The sequence below is a fragment of the Eleutherodactylus coqui genome, chromosome 1, assembly GCF_035609145.1.
Source record: "Eleutherodactylus coqui strain aEleCoq1 chromosome 1, aEleCoq1.hap1, whole genome shotgun sequence".
Classification (NCBI taxonomy): Eukaryota; Metazoa; Chordata; class Amphibia; order Anura; family Eleutherodactylidae; genus Eleutherodactylus; species Eleutherodactylus coqui.
Genome location: NC_089837.1, coordinates 38,041,534 through 38,064,566, shown reverse-complemented (window position 1 = coordinate 38,064,566; position 23,033 = coordinate 38,041,534). Strand labels below are relative to the sequence as shown.

Here is a 23,033-nt window from a genome sequence, read left to right as displayed (position 1 = left end):
CCTGTCTTTGCTGTAGAGCGGCACACTGCCCCCGGCTGGTGTGATGGTCTGGGGGACAATGCTTATGACAGTCGGTCACCTCTATTAGTGGTACGAGGGACAATGACAACTCAGTGATATGTTCAGGACATCCTGCAGCCACTTATGGAAGAGCATCCAAGAGGCATGTTTACATACTATGCAACACTTCAAACGACCCACCTGGTCACCACATTTATTGCACATAGAACATGCATGGCACCATCTGGGATGCCCACTTCGTCAGCCTATACGTTTGCATGATCTAGAGGCTCAGTTACTGCAAATGTAGACCGCTTTGCCGCAGGATACCATACAGAACTTGTATGCCTCCATGTCCGCCCTTACCACATCTTGAATCCAGGCTAGAGGCAACCCAACGGGGTACTAGATCCTCCATGCCCACCGTATCACATCTTGTATCCAAGCTAGAGGCAGCACAATGGGGTACTAGAGCCTCCCTTCAAGTGTTCAGTTTTTCACAATAAATTATCATTTTGCCCTGATATTGCAATCACTTACGTATATCAATGTTACAATCATACATAGAAAGTCTCATTCCGACAACTCCTTCTAAGTGCTTGATGTCTTTTTAACAAAAAGTGTAATTTTCAAACCAAAGAAATCATAGCAATGCTTTTAAATTCTCTGCTTAGACCAAGTCAAGGATCGCCGGTGTTTTCACTGGATCCATTTTAAAACCTTGCGGTGAAATAATATGCCCTAGAAACTATATTTCTTGTGCTACAAAAAGACATTTTTCCTCTTTTGCAAATGAGTTTGCTCTCCAAACTTGTAACAACTATCTTAGATGTTTTCTGTGACTAGATCCGATAAATAAGAGTACCATGACACAATAACACTCTCTATGAGGTGGCAACCTTTTAGCATTCTCTTTTGAGAATACATCAGAGAAGTCAGCAATAAGATCAACAAGAGAGTATTAACAGTTGTGATATCGTGTACACTCATACACTTAGGCCGGCTTCACACGGCCGTGATGGGCTCCGCCGCAAAATTCTGCGGCGGAGCCTATCACGGCGCCCCCCCCCCCCCCCCCCAGAGACCCCAATACTTACCTGTGGATCCGGCGTCCCAGGTCCTGCATGACGCTTCGGCGCGCATGTGCAATAGAGCGTGTGACGTACCATAGCGTCATGTGACGTGCCAGCCGCGTCATATGACACGCCCACAGCATCACATAACGCGCCGGCAGCGTCATATGACGCGGCTGCGGTAGCCGGGGAAGCGGTTTCACGCTATCTTCCGCTGTGCTACAGCGGAAGATACCGTGACGGACGGCTTCCATTGACTGCAATGGAAGCCATCCGCGCGTACACCCGCGTCAAATAGAGCATGCCGCGGGTGAGGACAGGTGGTTTTACGGTGCGGAATTCCGCACCGTAAGCATTGTGCTATTAGGTTCAATGGAACCTAATAGCTGCAGGCAACGCAGCGGATTTCCGCCGCGTATTACGCAGCGGAAATTCGTCCATGGGAAGGAGCCCTTAGAGACTGTGTACATCAGTTGTTGTTACCCATCGACCCTGACATCACTGGGTATAGCAATATCGATGAGCCACATATTATGATTCTTATTTTGAACTGCTATCAATGGTCAATGGTTGACTAGTGAAGGGATAGAAAAAGGGTGAAGTGGATTAACCAGGAATCAGGGTTGAGGGTGGATTGGAGGAGCACAAGAGTGTTGTATGGAAAGCCAAAAAGTTGGATGTTGCTGTAGTCTAGGCGGGAGATGATGAGGGCATGCACTAGCATTTTTGTTGACTTGAAGTTGCAGAAAGAGTGACTGAGATAAGGGTTTAAGGTACCTTTACAGCTAACGGATCATCACCTGAATAATGTCCTGAAACAGCAATTTTTGGAGATAGTCTTCCCGTGTACATACAGCCACCTTCAGGGCACTGAGGGATAGGTCCCTTAGTCGTCGAAGTTGCTTTTTTTTTAGTTCAGTGTGATTGGCTGTTCAGTGTGAATGGAAGTGGGGGACTGGTAGAAATCTACACCTCCATTGACTGAATGATTATCGCTCTTGTATGAAAGCACAGGATCAATAGTCATAAGGACCATTATGTGCCCGACGGTTGTCTCATATTAAGGTACTTCTAGATGTTGATTTGAAATACAAGACAGAATCAAAGGATAACCCGAGGCAGTAAACTTGTGAGACTGGGGAAGTATGGAACTATTCACTGTGATCGATAGGTTTTGTGAAGGGTTGACTGAGCTGCATGAAAGATCTTCTGTATTTTTCCATGTTGGTACTGAAAACCATGGAATTCTATGAATTTTCATAAAACCAAGGTATAGATAGAGAAGAGCACAGAATTTCGGGAGCCATCTACAGAGATAGGAAAACAAATCCCCTACATGTGATCCCTTAATTAATACTTTCTGATATGTTATAATTAGAGATGAGCGAGCGTACTCATTAAGGGAAATTACTCGAGCGAGTATGGGCATTTTCGAGTACATGCCTGCTTGCCCGAAAAGATTCGGGGGGCGGTGGGGGAGAGCGGGTGGAACGGGGGGATCTCTCTCTCTCCCTCCCGCTCACCCATGCTCACTTCCGCAATCCACCACTCACCCCCAAATCTTTTCGGACGAGCAGGCATGTACTCGAAAATGTTGATACTCGCTCGAGTAATTTGCCTTAACGAGTACGCTCGCTCATCTCTATTTATAATGCTTACTCCAAAGTTTGGATCAGATATGCAGATGGTAGAACCTTGCTGGCAGAAAGTCAGGAAGAACCTGAACAACTGATACTAAAAGTTAAAGAAGGAAGTGAAAAAGCCGTAATATACTTGAATATCAAGAAAACTAAGATCATGACGACAGCCGGTACCGGTACAGGAAAAATCGACAATGAAGAAATCTAAGCAGTTCAAGACTTCATCTTCCTCGGATCGAAAAACAACCGAAATGGAGAATCAGCACCCGGAATAAAATGACGAATCGCGCCGGGTCACAACATAATCTTAAGTATGGGTAAGATCCGGAAAAACAAGCCATAAGCATTGCAACGAAATGTCGGATGGTCAACGCAATCATCTTCCCAATCACAACTTAGGGCTGTGAAAGTTGGCCACTGAAGAAAACGGCCCGGAGGAAGATTGATGTCTTCGAACTTTGGTGCTGGAGGAAAATCCTACGAATTATTTAGACCGCCAAGATCATGAGCAAAGCAGTCCTAGACCGCGCCAAACCAAAGTTTTCATTGGAGGGCAAAATTATGAAACGGACACTCTCAGCCACAGAATGTGAGCTAAAACATCAATAATGCTTGGAGTAGTCAGCGGCAAAAGAAGACATGGCCGCCAAAGAACACATTGACTAGATACTACCAAAGCCAACACCAACATGCAAATGATTGAACTGAAAGAAGCCGTACATCACTGGACCGTGTGGAGAGCGCCAATCCGTAAAGTGTCCGGGAGTCGGACCCGAATACATGGATGAAGATAGGTAACCTTGGCACATAATTGCCAGCATTAGGATGTTCTTATGTAGCATACAAGGTAACTCCTGATGTCAGCCTTTTAACTCTTTAGAAGCCACAGTCCATAGCGACCGTGACATCAAGGTTATTAGAAGGAACAGGGCTCATCCAAAAGCTCACTATGGTGCTCAGCCTTTTCTAGGTATTGTAATACGTATGGGAAGAGGAAGCTTACAAAAAGTAAGATGAAGTATAAAGTGGCAAATAGTATAAAACAGTATATAATAGTACCAATGTGTACAAGGGGGGAGGGAGAGAAAGACCTCAGTGCTAGAAATATGTGTAGATACTGCAACTAATCACCGGGATGGCGTTAACGCTGATGTATGTTTGGGCAAGGCCTTTGAGGATAATAATACTGTACATTGCAGGGATGAAAGGGGTTAATCTCTTAAGGACACAGGCCTTTTTATTCTGTTTTTTCCTCCCTGCTTTTAAAAAAATCATAAGTCTTTTATCTATCAATGTAGCTGTCTGAGGGTTGTTTTTTGTGGGATGAGTTGTATTTTTCAGTGGTACTATGTAATGTACTGAACACTTTGGAGTGAAATGGAAAAAAAGCGCAATTCCGCCATCTTTGTTGGTGTACTACATTTAAAAAAATATATTTTTTGGGAAAAAAAAATTATTTTCTGCCGCCATCTTTTTGTGCGAGGACTCATTTCTTGTAGGATGTTATGTAGTTTCTATTGCTTCCATCCTGGAGTACATGTGGCTTTTTCATTGCTTTTTATTACATTTTTCTTGGAGACGGAGGTGACCCCCCCAAAAAAGCGCAATTCTGATGTTTATCTTCTTTCTAACAACGTCCTCCGTGCGGGGTAAATAATGATTTACTTCAATAGATCTGACTTTTCTGGACCAGTGATAGCAATTATGTTGCGTTCTTTTATTTAGATTTTTTTATTATAAATATGGCAAAAGGGTTTTTAACTTTTATTATTTTTATTTCTTTTGATTAAACTATTTTAGAATGATTTTCACATTTTCAGTCCCCAGAGGGGACACGAACCTGCGATGGTTAGATTGCTCCAGTAGTATAATGTATTACATTATATTGAGATCTGACGGACAATGGCATGGCTTCATCGGGAATCTGCAATATCAGCCTTGGGTGCTTTTTTCAGAAGGCCCCTAGCTACCATGGCAACCGAATGGCACTCCGTGTTCTCACTGCAAGGGGCTATTTGGAACTCACAGATATTTAAATGTTACTGTCAGAATTGGTGGCATTTAACCCTTTAATGACGTGGACCTTTTTTTTTCTATTTACGCCCCACCCCCCCTCCTTTAACCCCTTAATGACATGGCCTATTTTGTGCTTAAGGACGCAATGATTTTTGGCGGATTTTCTTCTCCATTTTTCAAAATCCATAACTTTTATTTTTCCGTCCACGCGGCCGTATGAGGGCTTGTTTTTTGTGTGGCGAGCTGTGGTTTTTATCGGTGCCACTTTTGGGTACATAGACAATATCGTAAAACTTTTATTATTTGTTTTATGATAGCAGGGAGAGAAAACGCATCAATTCTGCCATAGATTTATTATTTTTTTTACAGCGTTAATCATGCAGCATAAATGACACACTACATTTTTTCTGCGGGTCGGTACGGTAACAGCGATACCAAAATTGTTATATTTTTTTTAGGTTTCCCACTTTTCTGCAATAAAAACCCTTTTTTTGGAAATCCTTTTTTTTCTAAATCGCTGCATTCAAAGTCCTGAAACTTTTTTTATTTTTCTATGTACGGAGCTCTATGAGGGCTTATTTTTTGCGAGATGAGCTGTAGTGTTACTGGTACCATTTTGGGGTACATACGGCTTTTTTGATCACTTTTATAGCGTTTTTAGGGAGGCAAAGTAGCAGGTATTAGCATTTTGCCTCAGTTTTTTAGCGTTTTTTTTTTACGCTTTTTTCCGTGCACAGTCAAAAGCATGTGCAACTTATTGTACACGTCGTTATGGACGCGACAATACCAAATATGTGCGGTTTTAATTTTTTAAATTAAACTAATCTGAGAAAAAGCATAAAAAGGTTTTTTTTTTTTTTTACACAATTTTACAGCGATTACAGGCAATGGCACTACAGAACGCCAATGTCTGGTGTCCTGTTGCCATGGCAACCAGCCGGGCTCTCTGCGATTGTATCGAGAGAGCCCGGCAGCTTCACAGAGGGAGCACACTCCGTCGCCGTCGCTGTATGAGGGCTTGTTGTTTTTTGCGGGACAAGTTGTATTTTTCAATGGTGCTATTTAATGTACCATATAATGTACTGAAAAAAATTGACCGCGGCATTTAAAGGGTTAATAGTGCTGATCACCTGTGTGGCTGATTGCAGCTATTGCCTGTGGGTGTCAGCTATATTAAACAGCTGATGCCCGCACTGGCTCTTGAAAAATGAAAGCTGCGCTGTGATTGGTTCTTTTGGGCATTAAAGACAATTTGCTTTCAGACGCTCTCATAAATCTCCCTGCGAGATTCCAACTTATCTGCTATTTCTTCTGCTTTGCACACAGGAGCCCCGCCCACCATGTACTGATCACATGACAGTGACATCATCACAGGTCCTTCAGCCACCACTTCTCCTCCTCACTGCTGAGCCCCGCCCCCTTACATACTGATCACATGACAGTGACATCATCACAGGTCCTTCAGCCACCACTTCTCACTGCTGAGCTCTGCCCCTTATATACTGATCACATGACTGTGACATCATCACAGGTCCTTCAGTCACCACTTCTCCTCACTGCTGAGCTCCGCCCCTTATATACTGATCACATGACAATGACATAATCACAGGTCCTTTAGCTACTACAGTGCAGCAGCTCCTGCTCCCTGCTGTTGTCTCTGTTATCAGCCAGAGGATACATATACACTGATATCAGAGCTCTGCGTGTGACTCCGGCCGGCAGGTAAGAGGCGGCGGAGGGTCTTGTGGGGAGGTCAGACACGGGCCATGTGGTTATTACTACAGGGGCGTCAATAGGAGCTGCCTGATCTGCGGTCCTTTCGCAATTTACATTATGTTAAGGTCGGGAATTCTGCGTCGTCGCCTAGCAACGGTGTGAGAAAAATAAACATTAAAAAAAAAACAAGAAAATATACTTTAAAATCTGCCTCTCATGCAATCAGAAAAGCTAAATGAGAAGTGGAGGCGTTAACCCTTCTGCACCTGTTGTCCACGATTGCCTTCAGACAGTTTCTTGCTTCTCCATGTCTCCTTCTTTCTGCAGCGGCGTCCGGGGACGTCCTAAGACCGTTCTTGCAGGCACGGTCGGACTGAGCAAATAAAGACTGTCCCGCGCCGCAGCAGAAACTAAGCTTTTTTTATTTTATAAAGCGACGCGTTTTGACACTATAAGACACTTGTAATGTCTGAACGCGTCTTCTACGCTGCGGGATAGTTTTTATTTCTACCCGTATATTTAAAAAAATCTGCTCTTTTATCTGTACTGATGGGGCTAATCGCAGCCGTCCACGGTGCAGATAAGACAGCTACACGCAGACGCCAGATTCCGCTGTGCGCTCCGCATGCAGAATCCGACCCGTCCGTGTGCAGCCGGCTGTAGTAGGTTTTTTGTTAATTAACACAATACAAAGTGACTGAACAAAACAGAAATGTAACCACATCAGTATTCGGTGTGACGCCACCCACCTTCACAGCAGCATCGGTTCTTCTAGGGACACTTGCACACAGTTTTTGAAGTAACTTGGCAGGGAGGTTGTTGCAGACATCTTGGAGAACTAAGCCCAGTTCTTCTGTGGATGTCGGCTCGCTCCAATCCTTCTGTCTCTTCATGTAATCCCAGACAGACTGGATGATGTGAGATCAGGGCTCTGTGGGGCCAAATCATCACTTCCAGGACTCCCTGTTCTTCCTTACGCTGAAGATGGTTCTTAATGACATTGGTGGATGCTTCGGGTTGTTGTTCTGCTGCAGAATGAATGTGGAACCAAGCACACGCCTCCGTAATGGAATTACATGATGGGGTAAGTATCTGCCGACACCATTAATTCTGACCAAATCCTCAGCTCCATTTTCTGAAATGCAGCCCCTACCATGCTTCACTGCTTCCTGCAGACACTCATAATTGTACTGCTCTCCACCATGCTTCACTGCTGCCTGCAGATACTCATTATTGTACCGCTCTCCACCATGCTTCACTACTGCCTGCAGACACTCATTATTGTACCGCTCTCCAGCATGCTTCACTGCTGCCTGCAGACACTCATTATTGTGCCTCTCTCCAGCATGCTTTACTGATGCCTGCAGACACTCATTATTGTACCGCTCTCCACTATGCTTCACTGCTGCCTGCAGATACTCATTATTGTACCGCTCTCTACCATGCCTCACTGCTGCCTGCAGGCACTCATTATTGTACCGCTCTCCACCATGCTTCACTGCTGCCTGCAGACACTCATTATTGTACCGCTCTCCACCATGCTTCACTGCTGCCTGCAGACACTCATTATTGTACCGCTCTCCACCATGCTTCACTGCTGCCTGCAGACACTCATTATTGTATCGCTCTCCACCATGCTTCACTGCTGCCTGCAGACACTCATTATTGTACCGCTCTCCACCATGCTTCACTGCTGCCTGCAGACACTCATTATTGTATCGCTCTCCACCATGCTTCACTGCTGCCTGCAGACACTCATTATTGTATCGCTCTCCACCATGCTTCACTGCTGCCTGCAGACACTCTTTATTGTACCGCTCTCCACCATGCTACAGCTCCACCAGTTCCTACATTTTTATGCATAGAGATACCAGGAAAAAAATATGTTCACCATTTTGCATGGTTCTTTGCGTTACCCAGGAAACACCACATGGAGGTAACCATGCGACGTTTCCTTTATATAAAATGACATCAGGAAGTGAGAGAATTAGATTATGTATGTAAAATTTGGACGTTAATTCTTTTGTGCTTAGAATTGAATAATCGAGTTGGGACCCATTAACTTTTCCTATTTATGTCATAATCAATGCTCGTGCCAAATTTCAGGTTTCTACGACATCGGGAAGTGAGAGCATTAGATTAAGTACGTAGAATTTGGACGCTAATTCTTTTGCGTTTAGAAATGAATAATCGAGTTGGGACCTCCTTACTTTTCCTATTTTGGACATAATCTATGCTCTTGCCAAATTTCAAGTTTTTATGACATCGGGAAGTGAGAAAATTAGATTACGTACGTAAAATGTGGACGCTAATTATTTTGTGCTTAGAATTGAGTAATCGAGTTGGGACCCATTAGCTTTTCCTATTTATGACATACCGTATATACCGGCGTATAAGGCGACGGGGCGTATAAGACGACCCCCCAACTGTCACCTTATACGCCGGTATTCAGTGGAGAAAAAAAAAAAATTTTATTACTCACCTCCCACGGCGTTCTGTTGCGCTCCGGCAGGCTGTCGCTCGCTCCGGCAGGCTGTCGCTGGCTCCTCGTCCCCGCCGCAGCATAGCTTTCTGAATGCGGGGCTTGAAATCCCCGCTTCCAGAAAGCTAATACACACGCCGGCAGCCATGACATCATTGAATGGCTGTGATTGGCTAAAGCACACGTGGCTTCAGCCAATCACACTATTCAATGACATCATTGAATGGGTGTGATTGCTAACACGTGCGCCTTCAGCCAATCACAGCCATTCAATGATGTCATTGAATAGTGTGATTGGCTGAAGCCCCGTGTGCTTTAGCCAATCACAGCCATTCAATGCTGTCATGGCTGCCGGCGTGTGTATTAGCTTTCTGGAAGCGGGGATTTCAAGCCCCGCATTCAGAAAGCTATGCTGCGGCGGGGACGAGGAGCCAGCGACAGCCTGCCGGAGCGAGCGACATCCTGCCGGAGCGCGACACGACGCCGGGGGAGGTGAGTAATAAAAATTTTTTTTTTTACACTTTTTTTTTTTTTGTATTACCGGCGCATAAGACGACCCCCGACTGCAGAGCAGATTTTTCGGGGTTCAAAAGTCGTCTTATACGCCGGTATATACGGTAATCAATGCCTGTGCCAAATTTCATGTTTCTACGACATCGGGAAGTTGGAGAATCAGTGAGTGAGTGAATAGTACCACTTCTGTCCTGTGTATATATACAGGGTGAGGCTAAAGTCTGGACACACTAATTTAATAGATGTAATTAGGAGAAAATAGACTCCCAATGTGTAAAAGGATTAATTCGGATGGAAGCTGCATTTTTTTGGTAGAGGAGACCTCTTTGAAGGCCATTTTGAAATACATTATTTAGTCCATCATGCATTTTAATTTTAATGTCTGTATGCAAAGTGTATGAAAATCATATGAAAAAAATAGCAGAAATGCAAAAAATATTGTGTGAAAATTGCACAGAAAATTAGTATGATTTTTCAGGACCGAAAAACAAAAATACCCTTAGCTTGTATTCACATTTACGCTGTAGGCATAGTTCAGAACCTGCAGTATAAAATCTTACATGAAATAGGGAAACAAGCTGCACTATGTTGTCTGGAAAAATGCTGGGGGGACCACCTTGAAGTCAATGTGACCAGAACTGGTCCAGTTGGCACTTCTCATACTTTCATCGTTCCTCTCCCAAAACAGAAATCAGACCAGAAAAGGGGTGCAGATGTGAAGGAGTCCTTATTCTGTATATATGGACACTGCACTTTACCATTTCCCTGACTCACCAGTTCAGAGCTTGACAAAAACCCTATTATTCACTGGGTCGAAACTTTGCTGCCTATTTGGTTGTGCAACAGAAGTCCTCACCCTTTATGGATGGATTTTAAATGTACCTATAGATGCTGCGTGGATTTCTTTTCCATGACCGCACCAGTGGGAGACCGACTCCCAACCAGACAAGAAACAGGAACCTCCCAGATCTCTGTAAAGGCACACCCTTCACCTGCTGCGGTCCTGTCTCTTGTCCATTAGGCAGGTTGGAGGGGGTAACTGCTGCTTGGCTTCCTCTGCTCTTCCACAGATTCTTCTAGATCTCTAAAGGTGGCGGACTGCAAGGCCTCAAGCCCAAAGCTCTATGGCATGAGAGGTTACGTGTCCCCGATGTTAGTCTCCACTAGGAGTCCTGGGTAAGCCTGAATCATCCCCTCTAGAGATGAGCAAACATACTTGTTTAGGGCGATTTCGCACTTGAGCACCATTTTTTTCGAGTAACTTACTCCTTGGGCGAAAAGATTCGGGGGGCGCCAGGGGTGAGCAGGGGGTTGCAAAGGGGAGTGGGGGGGGGAGAGCTCACCCCTGTTCCCTACTGCTACACCCCCCCCCCCCCCCCCGCTCCACCACGCCGCCCCCCGAATCCTTTCGCCCGAGTAGTCAGTTACTCGAAACAAGCGGTGCTTGAGTGCGAAATTGCCCTAAACGAGTACGTTCGCTTATCTCTAATCCTCTCGTCTCCTGCCATGGATGCTGTGCTCCCCTGACTCTGAAAGTTATAAAGGGATACTTCTCCCCGGTTGTGGAGGAACCCTTCAGTGGTGTTGGCTTACTCCCCGTGTTGTACCTGGCCTGGAGGTTTTTGGTTCCTTCATCACCGCAAGTGGTCATATACTATATGAAACACTAGCGGTGAGCCAATGCGCATGAGCAGTCTTTGGGCTTTGCCTTTGGCCTCTGGATCTGCTTACGGCCTTTTATGGCTCTGCCTATGGCTTGATAGCCTTTATGGCTTTTCCTTTTGCCTTTTATGGTTTTGCCTAAAGCATAATAACCTTTATAAGTTTACCTATTATCTTTATGACTCTGCTTATAGCAGGAAAGCTTTTATAGCTCTGCCTATAGCATAATAGCCCCTTATGGCTTTCCCTATAGCTAATATCTTTTATGGCTCTGCCTACAACTCTGTAGTCTGTTAGGCTCTTTTGGCTCTGCCTGAAGCCCGATGGCCTTTATGTCTTTCATAGCTTTACCTATAACCTTATGACTCTGCTGATAGCCTAATTGCCTGTGTGGCTTGTTGCCTTATGGCCGGTTACAACCTTGCCTGTAGCCTTTGTGGCCTTATGGTCTAAATATCTTCTATATCTTTATCTGGGCTTTGCCTGCATCTTTGTGGGTTTGGCCGTTTAACTTTTGTGGTTTATGTATAGTCTTCAGTCTTTGGGTGTTGCCTATACCCTTTTTGTGTTATAATTAGGGCCTCCATGCCGGACCAAGGTCTTGTGGCATTTGGGCCTCACCTATACATGTTAGCCTGTAGGTTTTGTGACTGCTGAGCTTTGCCTACGGCTCTATGATCTGCCTGTGACTTATAGCCTCTAGGCTCTGCCTATGCCCCGTTTACTCATATCTGCTGTATAAGACTGTTGGCCAGTGACCTCTGATTTAATAAGTGATCTTCAGTGGAAAGACAATAGACGAAGCCTCTTATTCCTCACCGCATATCTTCAGTAAGGTATCTATGGTAAAGAAATCTGATGATTGTGTAAGAACAAGATGACAAATAGATGTTGGTTACAATTTACCTCCGATGGGGAATATTTATATAAGAATCTTCCTTCCTGAAGTTGCATCTTTATGTGGAATAGTTATAGGAGGGTTTATACTTTGGAACATTTATTTTTGATTCGCTGTCTTCATGGATCTAGTTTAATCTCTCACTGGTGCTGAGAGGGGCGTAGGGGAAACACAAGATTACTTACCGGTAATCCGTTTTCCATGAAAATTTCACCCCCTACTGCAGTATTTGAGTTATAAATAAATTAGTACATTTTATTAAATAAAGTTTAGGTATAAATGTAACAAAAAGGGATAGCCTGCAATGAATCCATGGATGTTGCTACAGAACAGAGGAGGTGAAGGGTGTGCCTGACTTTACAGAGATCTAGGAGGTTCCTGTTTCCTCTCCGGATGGGAGGTGGTCTCCCACTGGTGCGGTCATGGGCTGATGGAAAACTGATTACCAGTAAGTAATCCTGTTGTTTCCAGCTTCTGGTACCGGAGTATGGAGACACTTAGAGGCTGAGTATGTATTTGTTACCGAAGTGATGCTACATCGCACTTTGGATGGTTTATCTTTTATTGTCTTTGCATCCCTTAAAGGAATATTCCTACTTCACACAGGATATGTCATAAATGTCTGATCAATACTGGACCCATGTCTGTAACCCACACTTATTTTGAAAAATGCCCGTTCCTCTCAACCACATTCTGGCTTACCACCACTGCCTGAGATTACGGAATCGGCTGAACTGGCTGTTGTACACGGTTTCTGTAACTATCATAGAAGTGAAAGGGAATTGCGTAAACGGCGTAGCACAGCGAACTGCCAGCAGTATCAGTACCAGAACATGTAAACACCTGTATCAAATTAACTCAGGCAAAACCGTGTTTCCCTCCAGTTTATCCAGTTCTCTTGTATTCTCATCCAAAGCAGTCCTTCTCCCGAATGACCCACCAAGGATGGACAAAGAAAGGAATGATATTACCAAAAGAATATTAAACTTCACCTTGGAGATCATCTACCTGCTGACCGGAGAGGTAAGCTTTTCTGTATTTCTATACTTATTGTATTATGTAACAAGTCAGACTAAGGCCCAATGCACACAGGCGGATTTTTGCTGTGGAATCCAGAGCGGGCGGCCACCTCTAGATTCCACAGCAATCACCCTTCATAGCATACAATGCAAAAAAAGATACTTCATGCACACGAGCGGAAACCAATTGCGGTTTCTGCTAGCGGATGAAAAATCGCAGCATGCTCTATTTTCCTGTGGTTCCCACACGGACAGCTTCCATTGAAGTCCATGGAAGCCGTCCGACCCGTCCGCAATGTCAATTCCTGGATTCCACGGGAAAGCAGGAGTTTAAAAAAAAACCAAAAAAACACTCCACTGCGCATGTGCAGCTGCGCAACGGCCGGCGCTTCCGCACATGTCCGCAGTGAAGACGCGGACGAGTAAGCTCAGTACTCGGCCGCGGGCAGGGTTGGATTTTGCATGCAGAATCCAATCCGCCTGTGTGCATTTGGCCTAAGGCCAGAGAAAATCCATTCTAGGAAGTAATAGGAACAATCCAGTGTCCGGCTTCCAGACCTTCCAAGTGAGGGAGAACTAAAGAACTGGACAACAGAAAATGTGAAGATCGGCCACCAATATGGTCAGTTCTGTATGGTGGGAACCAATGAGCTAATAGTAATGTTGTAGGAGCAATGAGAATGGTAAGTAGGCTCCTTGTAATGAGGAGGAAAGGAACCAAAGAATCACACAGGCGGAGTTTGGCCCTAAGACTTGAAATTTTGTCACTAATTCGACCTCTATATAGAAACCTGTAAGACTGATGACAGGAGGAGCGCCCATGGGTCCATCTATTCTGCTCTTATATTATTTCAATTTTTTGTTAGAATAGATATATATTTTATCCAGGTAGATTTACTATCACTTGTTGATTTCCCAACCACTTTTGCCTGAAGTTTGTTCCCAACTACTACTTCTTTTTCAGTAAAGTAACATTTTTCTGACATTGCCTCTCATCTTCCCCTCCAACAAATACACACTGGCTGTCAAAGACATCTAAGCACCTAGAAGTAGTGCTGCTCATCTTGATCAGCTAGGCAATAAAATCATCCCGGTTTTCACAAACTCAAACTGGGTTTGTCTGAACCGATTTTTGACGTAAATCATGGGAACATCAAATTTCCCATAATGCCTGCTGCAGAGGTCAGCGTGCAGCCAATCAGCAGCCAGAATGTCTTGATGATGTCCCCAAATGTGTCATCCATCTTGCATATGTCCAGCGATTTCATTGCATCACATGATCTAGCCCTATATAACGTAAGCATAGTGTGAACAGCGGCCACTTTACAGTTGAGAACAAGACAGAAAAACTCCATCCCATTTATATGCCTTTTAACATGAGGTCTACTATTACTAAGAACAGATATTCTACAGAGGATATATTGCTGCTGGGTGCAAGAACTTAAACGGTTCTATTGGAAGGAGCAGAGAAAGCTGCTGCGTCACATTTATATGACTATATGAAGCGTGGTCTGTACATTGGGAAAGGGAATATTTCTGCTGCTGTCAATGTATATAGCAGCAAAGCAGACAGACAAATCACTTTGGCGTGGGGGATATTGCAGTTTTCTGTTTGTGGCATCAGACACCGATCAAAGTTTAGTCCTCAAAGATTACTTGCAGACTTTACGCAGCTAGCATTGGGGTTTGGGGAATTCAATTATGCTGCACCAAATCAGGACAGCTCACCAAGATACAAACTTACTCTGCGGCCTTCTGTTCTCACATATCGTGCCTCCCAGGGATTGCTGCTCATTTTGTTGCTGCTGCTTTTTTTGTTAATATAAAACACTAAGAAAACCAAACAGGGAAACTGCAAATACACACAGTGTGTGTCAGGACGAGGAAGGTGAGGTGGAAGAAGAGGAAGTTCTCGATCTGTCATAGAAAGGCAGGGAGAGTCATACTAGCAGCTCACGGAGGAAAAAAGAATTGAACGTTGCAGGGTAGCACCCTGCCAAGGAAGTGAGTAGGTCATCGCAGAAAAACAAAAGAGCAGTGCCACCACCCTCAGGTACTACTAGTCGCAGAAGCACCAACACTAGGCCCTCAGCTAGGTCTGTTCACAGGACTTGTACAGCCTGGCATTCTTTGAAACCGCAGCTGATAACAGAAGCATGCTCATCTGTAATATCTGCGGTAAGCGTTTAAAACACAGCAAGAATGTAAACGACCTCAGCACAACTTACATGAACTGCCACCACCGACTGTCTGGAAGAGCCCACCTGTTCCAGAGGGCAAAGAGTCAGCCTCATCCTGCTCTCTACTCCTACGTTCTTTAGCGGTCTCTTCCTCCACCTCCCTCCCTCTTCATGCAGTAGCCTCTGAGCACAGAGAGGCAGTTTTGTGTAAGGGCAGTAGCATGGCTACATAAGGCCTCTCCTCTGCCATTTATGATCAGGCTGCAGGCTTCAGAGCGGAAAACGGAGAAGAGAAGTTGAACGGCCACCATCACTTTCACTGACATTGACATGTATCCCAGGGCAGCAGCAATCCCACTAAACCACAGCCCCAACCATACATGAGCACAGAACCTGAATCCAAGCATTGCACTGTTGCTTGTGATGGAAATGCTGCCCTTCAGGCTAATGGACACAGATGCTTTATGCTAACCCACAATACCAGATGCCCAGCCGCCATGTCTTTGTCCAAAAAACTATCCCTGCCCTGCACCTCCATGTGAATGATAACTTGTCCCTAGCATTAAAGAACACGGACAGTGATGGGGTTCACCTGAGCAACATGCATGGCCAGTGGTGTTACATATCCTTAACAGCACACTGGTTCATTGTCCTACAGGTGAGCCATAAAGCCAACATGGGTGGTCCACATTTCATGGTACTCCCAAGAGTTGTGGGACATTCATCCTTGTCTGTCCCCTCCTGACCTTCCTCCTACGCCTCCTTCACTTTCTCCACCTCTTCATACCAACTTTCAACACCTTCCAATTCGGCACAAAATCCAGCCTCTATACAGCGGTGCACATGGAAAATGCCAAATTGCTGATCTAAAAACTTATGTCTATGGGAGCGCAGCCATACGACCGAAGAGATGTTGACGATTTTGCACATCCAGGTTGTGCAGGGTCAGCCACGCGTCAATCTGAAGCCAGGCAAGGTTGTGTGTGACTAAGTCCAAACTGCTGGCAGTCCTTCGCCTTGGCAATCTCACACATTTACCTTGCTTACCCCATGTGATGAACCCAGTAGTGCAGCGCTTCCTTAACCATTACCCAATTATACATCTAGTACTAGAAAAGGCCAGGAGACTGTGCTCACACTTTCGGTGATCACACTATGCCGACTTTCAGCTGGCAAAGTTGCAGCAACAGTCCAGGCTGCCACCTAATCATCTCATCTGTGACCTGCCTGCATAGTGAAATTCCATGTTGCAGAGGCTAAGCCAGCAACAGAGAGCGATCACCGCATAGCAGATGACATATGCCATTAGCGGATACAGTATGGAAGTCAGTCATTTGACGCCTGTGGAGTGTCTACAGATCAAAGACGTGTCTCTGAGGAAGCGACCAAAATGTTTGGTTGTAAAAATGGTCAAGGATGAGAAGGAAGGGATATCAATTGTCTGTGTGATTACTTAACATCACTTTGAATGTGACTTTGGGCAAGAAAGGGGTAACTTTTCCAACACTTTTTCTCACCAATGGGAGAAATGTAGAGGAGGAAAAGGAGGGGGTAATATAGGTCCAGAAGCGGGAGAAGGGAAATGTGGGTCATCAACCTTAAAGGGGTTGTCCCGCGGCAGCAAGTGGGTCTATACACTTCTGTATGGCCATATTAATGCACTTTGTAATGTACATTGTGCATTAATTATGAGCCATACAGAAGTTATTCACTTACCTGTTCCGTTGCTAGCGTCCTCGTCTCCATGGTGCCGTCTAATTTCAGCGTCTAATCTCCCGATTAGACGCGCTTGCGCAGTTCGGTCTTCTCCCTTCCGAATGGGGCCGCTCATGCCGGAGAGCTGCTCCTTGTAGCTCCGCCCCGTCACGTGTGCCGATTCCAGCCAATCAGGAGGCTGGAATCGGCAATGGAGCGCACAGAGCCAACGGTGCACCATGGGAGAAGACCCGCGGTGCATCGTGGGTGAAGATCCCGACGGCCATCTTACTAAGGTAAGTAAGAAGTCGCGGGAGCGCGGGGATTCGGGTAAGTACTGGACGGTTTGTTTTTTTTTTACCCCTGCATCGGGTTTGTCTCGCGCCGAACGGGGGGGCTATTGAAAAAAAAAAAAACCGTTTCGGCGCGGGACAACCCCTTTAAGCACTTTGACGCATATGAGTACTTTTCTATTGCAGTTCTAGCAGAAGGACCAACACATATAGCCCACATCAAAACATCATTACTGGGTGACCACCCTCCTTGATCCCCGCTACAAGGCCAAAATGACAAATCTCATTCCGGCAGTGGAGTGGCACCTAAAGATGCAGCACTATTAGGACAGACTGTTAAAGAGGTTTTCCAAGCGGCGCCCGCTGTTGGTGCCGGGATGCATCGGAGTCAGAGCGGAAGCCGCGGCTGAGACCCGTGTAGTGGGCGGCACTCAGAATGATCACATCAATGGAATTAGGGCTGTACCTGCAATTATGAGCACCGGCCACTACATAGGGGTTGGAATAGCAACTTCCACTCCAACCTCGGTGTAGCACAGCACTGACAGCGGGTGCTGCCTGAAAAACCTCTTCTAAGCAGCTTGAGCACAGCATTTCCCCATGGCTGCGGGGCTGCACCCACAATGGATCACGGTTCTGCTGAAACTTTGTGTCATTATAATGTTGATATAAGTAAATGTTTACAATATCAGAGCAAAATGATCATTTATTGCAGAAGACTGGACTCTTGAATGGAGGCTCTAGTACCCTGTCGGTGGGTAATCAAGGTGGGGGTTTGTGAGTATTCAAGGATAGGTGATAAAAGCCTGAAACCAGTGGAGGTGGGACTACCTGAGATAACCATGCACTTTGTACTCCGCTATCCCCAGCAGCCCCATTGAAATGACTGGAGTTGCAATATGCATGCTTGGCTACCAGATGTATCACTAAAGCTCTATACAGCAGGATACCAATCTCTCACTTTCTACTTCAGTTCTGTCACTCTCCCCATCAGACCTCGCCATCCTCTCTCCAGCCTTCTCCATCAAGCCTACTGCTAGTGCCTTATTCTGCTTGTTACCCATGTGACCTACATTAAGGCTTTTTCATTAACCTCATGTTAAGTATAAAGCTTAGTTTACATTAGTCAAGTAATTAAGCCAGTAACTGTGGTCTGTATTCGACTGTCCGTCCCATTTTTCTAGTATTTGCATTAGTCCTTTTTACTGCAGGTCGTGGCAGTTGAGTTCATAGTAGAGTAGTGAAGGGTGAATGGACAAGCTACTTTGCCCATTCTACCACTTGATTGGCCCTCTATTTTCTCAGCTGCTTTACTATTTTACTTGTCTCTGTCTCTCCATACACAGAATTACACAATGGTGAAGAAGACATCGGCTGACGGTACGACTCCCAACAGCCATCTCCATGAATCAGGAGGATGGAGCAGGAGCCAGAGCCCCATCACAGAGGCTCCTCCTCACTTACCGATACATGAGCAGAAGATCCTAGAACTCACCAACAAGATCACTGAGCTGCTGACTGGAGAGGTGACACTGCTGGGAATACTGGGAAATTATACAGTAACAGCACTAGAGGAGTCTGGGTAATGACAGTCTCATTGTGTTGTCAGGTGCCTATAAGGTGTCAGGATGTCGCTGTCTATTTCTCCATGGAGGAGTGGGAGTATTTAGAAGGACACAAGGATCTGTACAAAGATGTCATGATGGAGAACCACCAGCCTCTTATATCACAAGGTAAGAAGATATAGATATACTATTGACTTTTATTTTTCCAAGGGCCTTGTTGCTCTTTATTGTGGGCACAGGGAAACAATAACAGCCATGTAAAAGCCTTAGTGCTATAATGTACAGGACATACATATTTGTGAAATGTGGCGTGTGATGTAAGAGCTTTCCAACTTAGGCTTTTCTCAAAGATCCCTGTATTTTGCGTATACATCAAGCCTAATCCTAGTGCCTTATTTCGGTAGGTGTAGAGCTTGTTACCCAATGTGACCTACATTAAGGTTTTTCCATGAAGCTCATGTAGAGTGACTCGTGCCAGTTGAGTTCATTGTAGAGTGGTGAAGGGTGAATGGTCAAGCTACTTTGCTCATTCTACCACTTGACTCGCTCACGACTTGCTCAGCTACTTAACTTGACTAATGTGTTTACATTGATTAAGTGGACACAGTTTTCCTGACTCCACTTTCTACTTGTTGCTTATGCCAAGTTTATATGTCTTTTTTTTTCAACTCCTTAGTTACTAGCAAGAACAGTTTTATATGGTGGTAACTATAAAATGATGTTTATATACCTCCACTGTGCATGTGAACTCCATGGTGGCATAAAGCTCCATGTTCCTTAAACATTTTGTTCTTAGTTTGAAACGTGTAGGTTAAGATGAAACTTTAAATGAAATTAAAGAAATAATGATGTAGCTTTTATTCACCCACCTTGTTGAATTAATTTTACTTAGAATTTAGACTTTTTTAATTTTAGTTCTTAATGAAGTAATTTGGTTCTTAATAAAATTAAGAACTGTTATTCTTTTTAGTGTATTTGGCTTCTTTGCTGAAGGTGGTTTCAGAATATTTGGTTTCCTAACATGCTGCAGGGAGTCTGTAAGAGCTTTGTGCCCTGTAGTTTAGTTACATTTTACGGTAAATAAATGCATTACTGATTAAAAAAAAAAATTTTTTTTAAAAATTAAAAAATTAAGAACTGTAGACTGTACAGACCTTGTTGAAATGTCAACAAATTACGCCTGAGGTGCGTACATTATCTTATAAGGTTGATTTCACAGCGCTTTTTTGAAAAATGTGATTGTTCCCAGCAAAACCAAGTAATCTTGTAGATATGATACCTTTTAACGGCTAACAAAAATGCATGATGTTACAGCGAGCTTTCCAACCTCTCGGGGTCCTTCCTCAGACATAATGAAATAGATGCGATGCAGTTTTTGTGGAAGGTTTCCATGCATATTTTTGAGCCAAGGTCAAATGTGGATCGGGCAGGAAGGAGAAAAATGTTCTAGCTTTATATTTCCAATTCATTTGGAATCCACTTCTGAGAACCTGCAGCCGCCTTTTTTTTTTTTTTTTAAATGTGTTTCAAACCAGAATTAAGCAGTTTTAGGCTGGTAAAGCAGTGTAGTACCAGAGATTGCCATTAGAGGACTTATGGGCAGATTGTTTGAGGATAACTCCAGCAGGAAAATGGTTATTTCTGCTCAGTAGTCAGCAGACAACTGTGTGGGTGTGTCTGCAGGTCATAAAACTTCCTGTGGTTCCTGAAATCTGTTATTTGCAGTCTATTTTCTAGTCCACTTCGGTGAGTGAGCTCCTGCTGCCAGTTTCCGAGACCAATGGGTCTGATGGGAAGGATGGCCCTTAGACTAACATACGGAGTGATAAATCAACTTTGATAATGTTGTGTGAAGGCAGGAGGACTTGGTATGATAAATGGACATTCATAGCGTTGTGTGAAAGCAGTAGGCCGCCTTAGTTATGATGGTAAGATCCTGTGTTAGCATCTAGTCGTTCAGGGATTGTTTTGTTTGCACACTGTGATGACTACTACAGTGTGAAGATTTCCATGTGGTGTGATGCATTAAACACTGTAAAAGCCAGTTTTTACAAAAATTTGAGCCTGAATGTGACTGTGTTGTCACCTATTTAGTAAAGGAAAAATGGCGGTCTTGTGAGCTAAATACCGCCAAGTTGTGTTACATTGGATAACCCCCTTTAGGGTAGCCTGTGGCCAGGAAAAGTGCAGGTATTCTGTTTTGTCAGCCTAATAGGACAGTTATAAATTTGTCCATTTGTAGTTTGAAAAAAAAATTACAATATCAAATTTTAATCCTAACAGATAATCCTAGTGAGAATTCTAATGAAAACTCTATGTCCTCGCTAAATTATGAGGAAGAAGATATTGTGCAGCACTCTTCAGGGGAAAACCTCATTACCCTTAATTTACATCCAGAACTTGATAGGGCAGATCTATCATATGATGCTAATATGGACTCTGATGGAAATGTCATGTATCACTCTTCAGGAGAAAACGTCCTTCCCATTATTGTTTATCCAAATGTTGAAAGTACAGATTTATCCTATGATCCCTCTAATCACAAGGAACCTTCTCCTGACCAATCACAGACTTTTGCTACAAATACAGATAAGAAAATGTTTGGAGAATGTGGAAAACTGCTTACAAAGAACTCGGGTCATTTTAGAAAAAGAATTCGTCACAAAGGAGAGAAGCCCTATTCATGTTCAGACTGTGGGAAACGTTTTGCAATTAAATCACGTTTTATAAAACATCAGAGAATTCACACAGGAGAGAAGCCATATTCATGTTCAGACTGTGGGAAACGTTTTGCAACTAAATCACGTTTTATAAAACATCAGAGAATTCACACAGGAGAGAAGCCATATTCATGTGCAGAATGTGGAAAATATTTTGCAACTAAATCACGTCTTGTTAAACATCAGAGAATTCACACAGGAGAGAAGCCGTATTCATGTTCAGAATGTGGAAAACGTTTTGCAACTAAATCACGTCTTGTTACACATCAGAGAATTCACACAGGAGAGAAGCCATATTTATGTTCAGAATGTGGGAAATGTTTTGCATATAAAGCAAGTCTTCTTCGACACGATCAAACTCACACAGCAAAAAATCTATTTCCATGTTCAGAATGTGGAAAATGTTTTGCAACTAAATCACGTCTTGTTAAACATCAGAGAAATCACACAGGAGAGAAACCATTTTCATGTTCAGAATGTGGGAAATGCTTTGCAACTAAATCACGTCTTGTTAAGCATCAAAAAATTCACACAGGAGAGAAGTCATATTCATGTTCAGAATGTGGGAAATGCTTTACAGATAAATCACGTCTTAGTAAACATCAGAGAAATCATACAGGAGAGATGCCGTTTGCATGTTCAGAATGTGGGAAATGTTTTGCAACTAAATCACGTCTTGGTAAACATCTGAGAATTCACACAGGAGAGAAACCATTTTCATGTTCAGAATGTGAGAAATGTTTTGTAACTAAATCGCGGCTTGTTAAACATCAGAGAAATCACACAGGAGAGACGCCGTTTGCATGTTCAGAATGTGGGAAATGTTTTGCGACTAAATCACGTCTTGGTAAACATCAGAGAATTCACACAGGAGAGAAACCATATTCATGTTCAGAATGTGGGAAATGTTTTGCATATAAAGCAAGTCTTCATAGACATAATCAAACTCACACAGGAGAAAATCTATTTTCATGTTCAAAATGTGATAGAGGTTTTACAAGTAAATCAGATCTTGTTAGACATGAGAGAGTTCACAGAAGAGAGAAACTGTTCTCGTGTTCAGAATGTGGGAAATGCTTTACAGATAAATCACGTCTTGCTAAACATCAGAGAAAACACACAGGAGAGAAACAATTTTCATGCTCAGAATGTGAGAAATGCTTTACAGATAAATCACGTCTTGTTAAACATCAGAGAATTCACACAGGAGAGAAATCATTTTCATGTTCAGAATGTAGGAAATGTTTTGCAACTCAATCACGTCTTGTTAAACATCAGAGAAAACACACAGGAGAAAAAACATTTTTAAACACATCCCCCTCATCCATTGAGGTTTTCACATAGTCACTGAGGAAACGCCTAATAAATAACCGTATTGCAAGTCGTCAGGCCAGAAGCTATTAAGAACCAGCATAGATGACTCTCTATCCCTCCCCCTTCACCTTTCCCCCCTTTTATTGGTTTATAGGTCACTGCTTTTATGGTTATTGACATCACCATTGTCTTATAATGTGGTTAAACAGAATTAAAATATTTGAGAACATTCATGGTCGCTTTAAAC

At 43.8% G+C, this 23,033-nt stretch overlaps 1 protein-coding gene and 1 pseudogene across 1 annotated transcript in view; both read left to right on the top strand.

The window, feature by feature from the left end:
- Positions 1 to 23,033, top strand: part of LOC136612155 (zinc finger protein 850-like) — a 460,849-nt pseudogene that overhangs the window by 259,531 nt on the left and 178,285 nt on the right.
- LOC136615618 (uncharacterized) overlaps positions 1 to 23,033 on the top strand; it is a 94,974-nt gene that overhangs the window by 41,646 nt on the left and 30,295 nt on the right. The window contains exons 6-10 of the mRNA XM_066594172.1: positions 2,750 to 2,889; positions 10,511 to 10,616; positions 12,885 to 13,023; positions 18,815 to 18,920; positions 21,036 to 22,815. Coding sequence (XP_066450269.1) covers positions 2,750 to 2,889; positions 10,511 to 10,616; positions 12,885 to 13,023; positions 18,815 to 18,920; positions 21,036 to 22,815 — 2,271 coding nt within the window. The remainder of the gene's footprint in view (positions 1 to 2,749; positions 2,890 to 10,510; positions 10,617 to 12,884; positions 13,024 to 18,814; positions 18,921 to 21,035; positions 22,816 to 23,033) is intronic.